Below are 13,454 nucleotides of genomic sequence, written 5' to 3'. Positions count from 1 at the left end.
ACTCAACTACCAGAGGTCAGGAGCTCAGTTCACTTCAGATGTTGGTTACACACTGAAGAGAATACTCTCAACCTGCCTACTTATCCCTTGAGCTGTGCTGGCTAAACCACACACTTCACAAGGCAATCAAGTGGCCTATACAGGGTGAAACTACTTGTACTACTACAAAGTGCCAATAGCCTACTGCTTGAAGCACACAAACAATACAACTATAAACTACAGACTACCACACAAGCTAATAATATAATACTAATAGAAAAGCACTTAGGGTACCACTACTAGCAGCTTGCTAAATAACAAAAGAATGCTGCTATACTCAACTACCAGAGGTCAGGAGCTCAGTTCACTTCAGATGTTGGTTACACACTGAAGAGAATACTCTCAACCTGCCTACTTATCCCTTGAGCTGTGCTGGCTAAACCACACACTTCACAAGGCAATCAAGTGGCCTATACAGGGTGAAACTACTTGTACTACTACAAAGTGCCAATAGCCTACTGCTTGAAGCACACAAACAATACAACTATAAACTACAGACTACCACACAAGCTAATAATATAATACTAATAGAAAAGCACTTAGGGTACCACTACTAGCAGCTTGCTAAATAACAAAAGAATGCTGCTATACTCAACTACCAGAGGTCAGGAGCTCAGTTCACTTCAGATGTTGGTTACACACTGAAGAGAATACTCTCAACCTGCCTACTTATCCCTTGAGCTGTGCTGGCTAAACCACACACTTCACAAGGCAATCAAGTGGCCTATACAGGGTGAAACTACTTGTACTACTACAAAGTGCCAATAGCCTACTGCTTGAAGCACACAAACAATACAACTATAAACTACAGACTACCACACAAGCTAATAATATAATACTAATAGAAAAGCACTTAGGGTACCACTACTAGCAGCTTGCTAAATAACAAAAGAATGCTGCTATACTCAACTACCAGAGGTCAGGAGCTCAGTTCACTTCAGATGTTGGTTACACACTGAAGAGAATACTCTCAACCTGCCTACTTATCCCTTGAGCTGTGCTGGCTAAACCACACACTTCACAAGGCAATCAAGTGGCCTATACAGGGTGAAACTACTTGTACTACTACAAAGTGCCAATAGCCTACTGCTTGAAGCACACAAACAATACAACTATAAACTACAGACTACCACACAAGCTAATAATATAATACTAATAGAAAAGCACTTAGGGTACCACTACTAGCAGCTTGCTAAATAACAAAAGAATGCTGCTATACTCAACTACCAGAGGTCAGGAGCTCAGTTCACTTCAGATGTTGGTTACACACTGAAGAGAATACTCTCAACCTGCCTACTTATCCCTTGAGCTGTGCTGGCTAAACCACACACTTCACAAGGCAATCAAGTGGCCTATACAGGGTGAAACTACTTGTACTACTACAAAGTGCCAATAGCCTACTGCTTGAAGCACACACACAATACAACTATAAACTACAGACTACCACACAAGCTAATAATATAATACTAATAGAAAAGCACTTAGGGTACCACTACTAGCAGCTTGCTAAATAACAAAAGAATGCTGCTATACTCAACTACCAGAGGTCAGGAGCTCAGTTCACTTCAGATGTTGGTTACACACTGAAGAGAATACTCTCAACCTGCCTACTTATCCCTTGAGCTGTGCTGGCTAAACCACACACTTCACAAGGCAATCAAGTGGCCTATACAGGGTGAAACTACTTGTACTACTACAAAGTGCCAATAGCCTACTGCTTGAAGCACACAAACAATACAACTATAAACTACAGACTACCACACAAGCTAATAATATAATACTAATAGAAAAGCACTTAGGGTACCACTACTAGCAGCTTGCTAAATAACAAAAGAATGCTGCTATACTCAACTACCAGAGGTCAGGAGCTCAGTTCACTTCAGATGTTGGTTACACACTGAAGAGAATACTCTCAACCTGCCTACTTATCCCTTGAGCTGTGCTGGCTAAACCACACACTTCACAAGGCAATCAAGTGGCCTATACAGGGTGAAACTACTTGTACTACTACAAAGTGCCAATAGCCTACTGCTTGAAGCACACAAACAATACAACTATAAACTACAGACTACCACACAAGCTAATAATATAATACTAATAGAAAAGCACTTAGGGTACCACTACTAGCAGCTTGCTAAATAACAAAAGAATGCTGCTATACTCAACTACCAGAGGTCAGGAGCTCAGTTCACTTCAGATGTTGGTTACACACTGAAGAGAATACTCTCAACCTGCCTACTTATCCCTTGAGCTGTGCTGGCTAAACCACACACTTCACAAGGCAATCAAGTGGCCTATACAGGGTGAAACTACTTGTACTACTACAAAGTGCCAATAGCCTACTGCTTGAAGCACACAAACAATACAACTATAAACTACAGACTACCACACAAGCTAATAATATAATACTAATAGAAAAGCACTTAGGGTACCACTACTAGCAGCTTGCTAAATAACAAAAGAATGCTGCTATACTCAACTACCAGAGGTCAGGAGCTCAGTTCACTTCAGATGTTGGTTACACACTGAAGAGAATACTCTCAACCTGCCTACTTATCCCTTGAGCTGTGCTGGCTAAACCACACACTTCACAAGGCAATCAAGTGGCCTATACAGGGTGAAACTACTTGTACTACTACAAAGTGCCAATAGCCTACTGCTTGAAGCACACAAACAATACAACTATAAACTACAGACTACCACACAAGCTAATAATATAATACTAATAGAAAAGCACTTAGGGTACCACTACTAGCAGCTTGCTAAATAACAAAAGAATGCTGCTATACTCAACTACCAGAGGTCAGGAGCTCAGTTCACTTCAGATGTTGTGACAGACAGTGACAGAGTGAGAGAGAGGCAGACAGGCAGACAGTGACAGAGTGAGAGAGAGGCAGACAGACAGTCACAGAGTGAGAGAGAGGCAGACAGGCAGACAGTGACAGAGTGAGAGAGAGGCAGACAGGCAGACAGGCAGACAGTGACAGAGTGAGAGAGAGGCAGACAGGCAGACAGTGACAGAGTGAGAGAGAGGCAGACAGGCAGACAGTGACAGAGTGAGAGAGAGGCAGACAGGCACTATGGCCGCAGTACTGACTGAGCTATTGGATAGACAGGACGCTAACTACTCTAGATCACTGGTTCACATAACATTTACCAATAAATTTCATGTTATTGTTTAAAAATTGCACATGTCTGAATTATCAGGGTCATGTTTTGTACAATGCAATTCAAATGTAAACTCTGATGAGTGGGGTTTGAACCGTGGACCTTCGGCACATGAGGCTAACACTGTACTGATCAAGCTATTCAATCCACAGTCTTAGTCAGTGAAAAAGGAGAATCCAACAAAACAAAACAAAAGAGAGAATGAAGTACATCATACATTGAAAATAACTACTCTCAATAAGCGTTTCATTTAACAATTGCACGTTTATTCATTGATACAGTCATGTTGTGTGCAATGCAATTGAGGTGAAGTCTGCATGAGGTGGGATTTGAACCGGCAACCCTGTGGTTTCAAGGCAAATGATTAAGCCATTGGACCAACAGACCTGAATTGGTGAAAAGGAGCTCACAGATTTGGCAGACTTTCACGCAAATTGCTCAGAAATCCTGGGTTAAAATGTTTTTCAAACTGGTTAAATTGGGGTTTGAACCAGGGACCTACAGACTTGCGGTTAGACAGTGTAAAGGATAAGGATAATTCCTTTAACAGGTCCGTTCATGAAAGTCCTTGCGGCCTTGTTTCCAATGAGGGCCTGTGAGCAATTAGGGGTTAAGAGTCTTGCTCAGGGACACATTTCATTTCATCGACACATTTGCTGGCCTGGCCTGGAATCGTACCTGGGGCAACCAGGGCCTCTGGCTCCGTAGGCGGGCTCACTAACCACTCAGCTATGGCCCCAGTACTGACTGAGCTACTGGATAGACAGGACGCTAACTACTCTAGATCACTGGTTCACAAAACATTAACCAATAAAGATTTTTTTTTTCTGTCCTCGGAATGGAAACTAGTGAAAATAGTCGAACTACAAGCTCACAATGCGTTGCTATCTAAAAAGGTGTGAGATTGTAGATCGGCTATTTTCACAAGAAAGTATGTCATACATAAAAAACAACTACTCTCAAAAGCATTTCATGTTATTGTTTAAAAATTGCACATGTCTGAATTAACAGGGTCATGTTATGTACAATGCAATTTAAATGTAAACTGTGATGAGTGGGGTTTGAACCGTGGACCTCCGGTACATGAGGCTAACACTGAACTGATCAAGCTATTCAATCCACAGCCTTAGTTAGTGAAAAAGGAGAATCCAACAAAACAAAACAAAAGAGGGAATGAAATACGTCATACATTGAAAATAACTACTCTCAATAAGCGTTTCATTTAACAATTGCAAGTTTATTCATTGATACAGTCATGTCGTGTGCAATGCAATTGAGATGAAGTCTGCATGAGGTGGGATTTGAACAGGCGACCCTGTGGTTTCAAGACAAATGATTAAGCGATCAAGCTATTGGACCAACAGACCTGAACTGGTGAAAAGGGACTTCACACACGACACACTTTCACGCAAATTGCTCAGAAATCCTGGGTTTAAATGTTTTTCAAACTGCTCAAAATTGCAGACAATCTAAGGGCGGAGCTTACTGGTCAAAGTGATAGATATGTTCCTCATGAGTCAAGGCACATGTGTAAGCAAGTTTCACGGCTGTCGGCCAAACGAGGCATGACTTTTGCCTGTTTAAAGTTTGCATTTTCAAAAAATTGCTATAGCGCCCCCCTTTGACCAATTGGAGTAAGATTGGTTTCAGTGATACTTGGAATGACCCTCTACAATATTGCAAAGTTTCAAAGAAATGTGAGTCTGCATGTATGTGTTAGGGGCAGACGAATAATTTTCATAAAACTGCAATATTCATTGGCTCATAAAAGCTTAACGTTTTCACTTATGGAAAATCTGCTTGCTCACGTCTGTCGGTATAGGTCCAAAGCTCATGTGTAAAACGTTTTGTGCAGATTGCTCAAAAATCCCAGGAGGAGTTTGATTTTAACTGCTTTTCATATAATTCGAAATGGTGGGAGATCTAAAGGTCAGAGGTCAAAAGTCAGAGTGTGAAAGTTGTTAGGCATGAGGAGACGCATGTGTTTATCGAAGTGTCATGGATGTGGGTCAAACAGGGCATGAGTTGTACCTGTTCAAAGTTGGTATTTTCAATTGAGTGCTACAGCGCCACCCTTTGGCCAATGGTTGTGAGTTTCAGGCCTTTGCCGTTTGGCATAGCCCTCTACCATATTGCCGAGTTTCGTAAAAAGTGACCACGCGGTTAGGCCAGAACTGCCAAAAACGGCGGAAGAATAATAATAATAATAGTGAAAGTGTAGAGACGTAATAAGGCTTCGAGCCTCATAGGCCTCGAAACCTTAAAAACACGGTCTCCTCACGTGTTAGAAGGACAACATCAGTCACCAGAACCAAGGACGGGTGTTTGTGATGAATCTAACATGTTTAAAATTGAGTTATAAGGGGTTATATAACCTCCTAACTCCACTTTTTGTTTTGTTTTTGTCATTTCCTGAAAAATGAACATTTCAAGTTCTGCCCGACAGCAGAGTATGATGCTGTTGGAGGCCTCATTCACTCGTATTTATGTCTGCAAGCAGTGGTGGATAGTAACTAAGTACATTTATTTACTCAAGTACTGTACTTAAGTACAATGTTGAGGTATTTTTTCTTTACTGGAGTATTTCCAATGTTCTGCTCGTTACTCCACTACAATTATTATAACATTTTAGTTGGTTACTTTGTCGATTTGTAGGCTATTATTATTGCAAAACATACATTAACCTCTCCCACCCTATGCTATTTGAAAATAGCCGATCTACAGCAGATCGATACAGATCTACTTGTGAAATAGGACCTTCTGCTTAATGATTAGTACTTTCACTTTTGGTACTTTAAGTACATGTTGATGCCAATACTTTTGTACTTTTACTTGAGCAAATGTTGAATTATGGACTTTTACTTGTAGTATTTTTGACATTGTAGTGTTGATACTTCTACTTAAGTACAAAATGTGAGTACTTCTTCCATCACTGTCTCTAAGTTCTTTCCATAGCCTTTGCGTTCAATTACAATTTTGAGGTACTTTTACTCAACTACAATTATTTGAAAACTTTAGTTACAAGTTACTTTGCAGATATAAATTATTACATTATAAAACATATATTAACCACTTCAGCCCTATTTTATACATAGGCTATTTGAAAATAGCCGATCTACAAGCTCACAACGTGTCACATCGCGACACGTTGTGAGCTTGTAGATCTGCTATTTTCAAACATTTTAGCACTCGTACATTTGGTACTTTAAGTACATTTTGGTGCCAATACTTTTGTACATTACTTACATTTTGAATTTTGGACTTTTACTTGTAGTATTTCTACATTATACAAAATGTGAGTACCATCACTGTCTCTTAAGTTGTTCCCTGTGCCTGTGCGTACCTTCCTCCTCTCTGCATGAAGAACCAGCAGAGTTCAGCCTATATGCTAATGCTTGCTGAGTGCAAAGTGTTGGGTAAAGACTGCGGTCGATGGAGTTGCTGCTGGTAATTGCAGACGCTTTGTTAATGTGATAGTGCTGTGACTCTCTCTCTCTCTATCGTGATGTCTCTGTCTGTCTCCCTCCCTCTCTCTCTCTCTCTCTCTCTCTCTCTCTCTCTCTCTCTCTCTCTCTCTCTCTCTCTCTCTCTCTCTCTCTCTCTCTCTCGCTCTGTCTCTCTCTCTCCATGTCTCTCTGAGTCTCTCTCTCTCTCTCTGTGACTGTCTCTCTCTCTCTCTCTCTCTCTCTCTCTCTCTCTCTCTCTCTCTCTCTCTCTCTCTCTTTCTTTGTCGTGATGTCGCTCTCTCCCTGTCTCTCTCTCTATCTGTGTGTGTGTGTGTGTGTGTGTGTGTGTGTGTGTGTGTGTGTGTGTGTGTGTGTGTGTGTGTGTGTGTGTGTGTGTGTGTGTGTGTGTGTGTGTGTGTGTGTGTGTGTGTGTGTGTGTGTGTGTGTGTATTGTCTGTCTGTCTCTCTTGCTCTCTATTTCTCTCTCCATCTCTGCCTCTCTCTCTCCTCTTGTCTTCCCTGCATGTGTCTTTGATAGCATAATGTATTCATCATAGCATGTCTTTGGCGCCTGTTACACTGACCTCAAAGGGACGAACCCAGGACTGCTAATGCACAATTTTACATAAAATTAATGAATGCATTAATATGCTGATACATAATCTGATTGTATTGTTGGTCCCTTGTCGGAACAACTCCGCTCCTTCTGTTTGCCCTTGTTTTCAACTCTGACCTCTGGTACTATCAGTATTAATAAGAGGACGTCAAGTGCAGAAAACTGTGGACTTTGAATGGTGTAGTTAGTTATATAACGTTGCTGTCAGGCAGAGACCTGATATCTCCATGTTTCACATGTATATGTATCCTTTTTTTTCGTGAATTAATGCCCTACCTCATCATGCAAGAGTGTCGCGCAATAGTAGTGAAAATAGCAGATCTACAAGCTCACATCTGATGCGTTGGGAGCTTGCAGATCGTCTATTTTAACGATTTTAAATTCTTTTTTAAACAGTCGTAAAAAGAAATCCCGGTTTTGATCTAAAGCACTCGGGTGGCGCAGTGGTAAAGCGCCTTTCCACCAGGTTGCGGGTTCGAATCCACCGCTGTGCATCCGGCTTTGTTGAGCGTCTCTATACGAACACAACTGGCCCGTATTTGTCACTGCACACTCCTACGGCCTCGGCGGCACCTGTCAGCAGGGAGTGCTGGGCGGGAGGAGTAGGACGAAGGCTCTATACTGTACTTCCTCCCGGTGGGGGCTCCTCAGTGGCAGGTGACACTAGAGGCTGTGTGTGTGGGGAGGAGCCAATTGGCATAACGACTATGGCAATTGGGGATAAAAAGGGGTAAAACGCAAAAAAAGACCCAAAAAAACTGCTGTGATGAAAAAGGAACGGTTTTGGACATCCGAGGTCAGATCCACCCGACAGCGAAAAACGTACGTTTCTATAGCGGTAGTTTTCAAACTTTTTCATGTCAAGGACCCCCAAAATGATATGTATTTGGCCGCGGACCCCCATCTCAAAATATTTTGTTCCAGGGACCCCCCCCCCCCAGAAGCAAAGATTTGAGTTAATGTTTGCTTTAAAAGAATATATATTATCAAAGATTTTTCAAAAATAGCAGATCTACAAGCTCGTAGTGTGGCACTCGGTGCCGCGCTATGAGCTTGTATATCTGCTATTTTTGAATAGCCAAAGTGTAAAATAATGCTTTTTAGCTCAAATGAAAAAGTGACACAGATGCGTTCCAGGTCTCAATGGGTTTGAGCTGGCAGCGCTGATCTGCAAGATCCTGCCAGTGTTGCCAGGTCTGCTTATTATACGCGACTTTTGGCTTGTTTCCCTGTAAAGTCGCTTCTGAATAGGGATGTTCCCAGCGTTTTTTTTTCACTGATGTGCGGTGGTGTACATTTACTCAAGTACTGTACTTAAGTGCAATTTTGAGGTACTTTTACTTTACTGGAGTATTTCCAATTGTCTATACTTTTACTTCTACTCCACTACTACATCTCAGAGGCAAATATTGTACTTTTACTCCACTACAATTATTTAAACCTTCAGTTACTAGTTACTTTGCAGATATAATTACATTAAACATACATTAAACACTTCAGCCCTATTTTATACATAGGCTTTTTGAAAATAGCAGATCTACAAGCTCACAACTGTAGCATCACGACACATTGTGAGCTTGTAGATCTGCTATTTTCAAACTTTTTAGTACTTTTACTTTTGGTACTTTAAGTACATTTTGATGCCAATACTTTTGTACTTTTACACAAGTAAATTAGTAATTCCGGACTTTTACTTGTAACCAGGCATGCAATGCTCATTTGGTATGTTCTTGCACTCTATTTCAATGACATGACGCGCACGTCGCTTAACACCTACACTGCAAGTCACACAATGGACAATTGATATGCATCTAGGCTTATTCCTATGTTAATTCCCTAGGTGTGAGTCGGGAACCATTGAAAACTTTGTTGAGGTGCGAATTTAAAGTAGTTTTAAATCTTTTTCTTTTTTTTTTAAATAATTTTTATCCCACGATTTTGTAACCCATATTTTTTCACCCAGTGCCAATTACCTATGTAATCCTGGGCGCTACTCTCCCTCTGCCAGCCTAGGGAGAGCCCAAGCTGAAGCTCATGCCTCCTTCAATGCATGAGGAGCAAGCAGGCCGCTTCTTATCACCCGACAGGGGGGAGGTTCCCTGGTTAGACGTAGCGCGTGGAAGGAACACGTTATTCCAACCAGTTCCTTTCCCCTCCATCAGGCGCCCTGGCTGACCAGGGGGAGGCATTTTGTGAGGGTAAAAAAAGTAGTTTTAAATCTATGCGTGTGCCTGCGTGTGCTCCTGGTCAAATAGGTTCCGGCACGGCGTGCAAGGCCGTCCAGTGAGCATTGCACCCCTGCTTGTAACGGAGTACTTCTACATTGCAGTATTGATACTTTTGCTTAAGTAAAACATTTGAGTACTTTTTCCACCACTGCATAAGAGGAACATAAGGGGAAGCTTCCATAGCCTCATTAACACATCAACTGCTAGTTTGATTTGCTCTCGATTACCCCTGCTGCTGCTTTGAAGGACTCCAACACCATCCCACTTCTGACAGCACAACTTCCTCTTCACAGGGAACAAAATCTGCATAACACAGATCAAGGGCGAATAACAGTAAATGCGGCCAATGGCGTGCGATAAGAATCACTTCTCCTTTTTTTTATTATGAAAGTGAAAAAAATGTGTGTGTGTGTGTCTTTCTTTTCTGTTCTCTTTATCATGATCGGTTTGGGATGATGAACTCTTGCAGTCAGTTTTCACCACCTCAGCTCAGAGATAGCAGCCACTCTGATTTGCATGAATATGCAAATATCCTGCGTTTACATCTCAGTTGTTCAGACCGATGCTATCGAGTGGGGTGTGCGTGCGTGCGTGCGTACGTGCGTGCGTACGTGCGCACTATACTTGTGAGGGCTGAAATGTCCCCACGACTACAGTAGAATTTGATAAATAGACATTGTGACACATCTGACACACTTTTACAGTTAGGCCTACAATTGCAAAAGATTCAGGCTATAGGATTATGCGATTCAACATACAGGGTTGCAGTTATTCCGAAAAATTATACTTATACCGAAAATAGACGATCCACAAGCTCACAACGCTTGTAGATCGGCTATTTTTGGCTTAAAGGTTAGGGTTAAAAATGGCAATCAAAAACATTAGCATTCATGAAATTATTGTACCAAAATGTTCATGTCCTCACAAGTATGCACTAATGCAAACGTGTGTGTCTGCGTGTGTGTGTGTGTGTGTGTGTGTGTGTGTGTGTGTGTGTGTGTGTGTGTGTGTGTGTGTGTGTGTGTGTGTGTGTGTGTGTGTGTGTGTGTGTGTGTGTGTGTGTGCGCGCGCATGTGCGTGCGTGTCAGTGACATACTCTCTCCCCTTGTGCCACCTACAACTGTATCTAGGCCATTGTTTGGGGCTCGCGTGTTCCTTGTCTTATGGTAATGTACTGTATGCAAAACCACATGCTCGTGCAGTCCCAAGCCACTTGATTTATGAGCGGACAAACACACCCCAGAATGTCACATCTAGGGTTTTACAGACAATGTTTATTCTCTCCTTCGCCCCGCAACCCAAGGTGAATGAATCAAAACCAGTCGTGCAACATAAATGCGGTGCGTAGAAACGGAAATACAGCACATCGTCTCTGCCGGGTGGAAACCTCATATGTCACACACAAAAGCACCAAAAGTAGCAGATCCGCGAGCTCGAAACGCGTCGCTTCGCGCCACGTTTCGAGCTTGCGGATCGGCTACTTCTGATGCTTTTGTGTGACACTTTAGTTAGACCCTCCAGAAAAACGCGGGCAAAAATCCTTGATTATGTGGGCTAAAAAAAACTCTGAAGTTGCGAAATATGCGGAAAGTTGTGAAATATGCGGCAATATGCGAAATATGCGATATGCGGCAATATGCGGCAATATGCGAAATATGCGATATGCAGCAATATGCGAAAAATGCGAAATATGTGAAAAGTTGCGAAATATGCGGAAATATGCGATGCGAAGAGCATATTATGCGATGCGGCCTTTTTGAAAAAAACTTTACCCCCACATAATTATGCGCCATTTTGATGATTATGCGGTAAATTCTGCGATCGCATAATCGCATTTTTTTGGAGGGTCTATTTAGTATGATCAAGCAGGGCGTTGATTTACGAAAAAACACACAAAGTTAGAATATGGAGATGAGAGGTTTCTGCCTGACGGCCACGATATTGTATGCAAACTGTGTCTTCCTCAAACCATTGCTCAGTGTTGTACACCATCTGCACATTCTGTAGCCAGTCTCAATAAGGAGACTTTTCAATGGACTCGTAGTTAACAGCGACTCGCAGAGGGCTCGCTCTGGCCCCTTGCACTTCTAAAGTCACTTTTTTTCTTCTGTATTTGCATTTGCCGTACGTTCTTTCGGTATATGCAAATCTTCAGTCACTAAATGCTTGCTTCAGCGTGGTAAAAGAAAAAAAAATACATGAGGGGGAAAAAAACTGAATGATCAGCAACTCCTTACAGAATAAGTACCTTTGCACGCTGTCACCTCTTCGGGGTTTTTTTTTTGTGCTGGTCTGTCCTTTTCACTTTATTCTTGTCCTTTCTTAACGGTTTGGCCAAGGATTGTTCTGGGGTTTCAAGCTGGGTGTCCCGACGAATATCTCGGTCACTAGGTGGACTAAGTGCTAAACTATTTGTCCCCCGATCCTGATGGAAACAACAAAGAAACCGTCAAAAGTTTTTTTTTGTTGCTTTTTTAAGTCGGCTTTAACCAGTTAAACCCCAACATCCGTGTTGTGGGGAAAGCTTTAGCTGGAAATAGCAGATCTACAAGCTTGTAGATCTGCTATTTTCTGCGAAGATATTTAATGTACTGTAGAGCGAAAACAGAAAAGACACTAGTATAGAACCCTGAGGGACTCCGGTCAACCATATAGGGTTTAAAGGGATATTTCACTTTCATTTTATCAGACACACCCCCTTCCTATACAAACCCATTGTAACTTCAAACTCCATTTTAACCATGATGGATTCATCGAAAACACCCACCCTTGGTTCTGGTGACTCATACCGCCCTCCTAATATGTGAGGTGGCCATGTTTTTTTTTATTTTCCAAAAAATATATTAAAAATAAATGAAAAAATGAATTGAAAAAAACACGGCCCCCTCACGTATTAGGAGGGCAGTATGAGTCACCAGAACCAAGGACGGGTGTTTTTGATAAATCTATCATGGTTAAAATGAAGTTTGAAGTTACACTGGGTTTGTATAGGAAGGGGGCGTGTCTGATAAAATGAAATATCTAAATACTGAATCAATCTACTTAAAAACTGTCTGGGGTGCTCCCAAAAGCCTGAACAGACGTTAAAATTACCAAAAATTGCTTTGAAAGTGAAAAATCCAAGTGGTTAACACATTGGGTGCCAGAGGTTTATTAAAATATTATACGTTGAGTGCCAGCATTTCTTCCATCCACTTGCGTTATACATTTCGTGCTGTGAGAAGCCCCGACGAGGAAGTGCATGTAAACAAAGCGTGCGTGCGAGACGGCGGAGGGTCCCGACTAACGCCTGGAACAATAATATTTCCAACGCGACCCTCCATTGCAGCGTGATCGCCGATCGAAAACGGCTCGTTTCCACCACATTAAAAAGAAATGGAGATATTAAGCTTTTAATCAAGGAGATAACATTGAAAACGCCGACCGGAAGGATTTTTTACATGGAGCCAGATCCAGCCTCTTCTTCTCAGAAACTCCTTGGGTGATGTCAAAGTTTCGTTTTAGCGCCCCACGTGGCCCACATGTATAAAAATAGAATTGGGTCAAAAACGGTCCGGACCGTTTTCGGCACTTCTCGTTTGGACCCTCAAAAACGGTCCGGACCGTTTTTGGCATTCAATGTGTTAAGGGTCCTGGTTTCTTTTTTGTTGAAAATAATTGGTCACTGTGTCCTTTTCTTCTCTTCCCTCCCTTTCCTCTCTGTGTCCAGAGTCGTCTCCAGCCCCTAGCATCACTCTGGAGGGCTGGTACCACTGTCACCAAGGCCCCGCCATCCCCCTGGACAAACTGTGTGACTTCAGGACAGACTGCCCGCACGCTGACGACGAGGGGGACACATGCCGTAAGTGCTCGCCGCAACACACACATACGCATGGCGAGGGGGTGCTCTAAAAACACCGGTTCCCAACCAGGGTTGCCAGATCTGCTTATTATAATTTCCCCGCAAGATTTTAATTT

The 13,454-nt window shown here is 42.2% G+C and overlaps 2 protein-coding genes across 2 annotated transcripts in view; one reads left to right on the top strand and one right to left on the bottom strand.

Annotated features, from left to right (window-relative positions):
• The window catches only part of ttc7b (tetratricopeptide repeat domain 7B), a 600,383-nt gene that overhangs the window by 241,963 nt on the left and 344,966 nt on the right, over positions 1 to 13,454 (bottom strand). The window lies entirely within an intron of this gene.
• The window catches only part of LOC308074812 (ALK tyrosine kinase receptor-like), a gene marked incomplete at both ends in the record, with an annotated part of 155,895 nt that overhangs the window by 42,580 nt on the left and 99,861 nt on the right, over positions 1 to 13,454 (top strand). Inside the window, one exon of the mRNA XM_080414311.1 lies at positions 13,207 to 13,338. Coding sequence (XP_080270437.1) covers positions 13,207 to 13,338 — 132 coding nt within the window. The remainder of the gene's footprint in view (positions 1 to 13,206; positions 13,339 to 13,454) is intronic.

Source organism: Gymnoscopelus braueri (assembly GCF_963280865.1).
Source record: "Gymnoscopelus braueri genome assembly, chromosome: 19".
Lineage (NCBI taxonomy): Eukaryota > Metazoa > Chordata > Actinopteri > Myctophiformes > Myctophidae > Gymnoscopelus > Gymnoscopelus braueri.
Note: the sequence above shows the minus strand (reverse complement) of the source record. Positions and strands in the feature narration are given on the sequence as shown.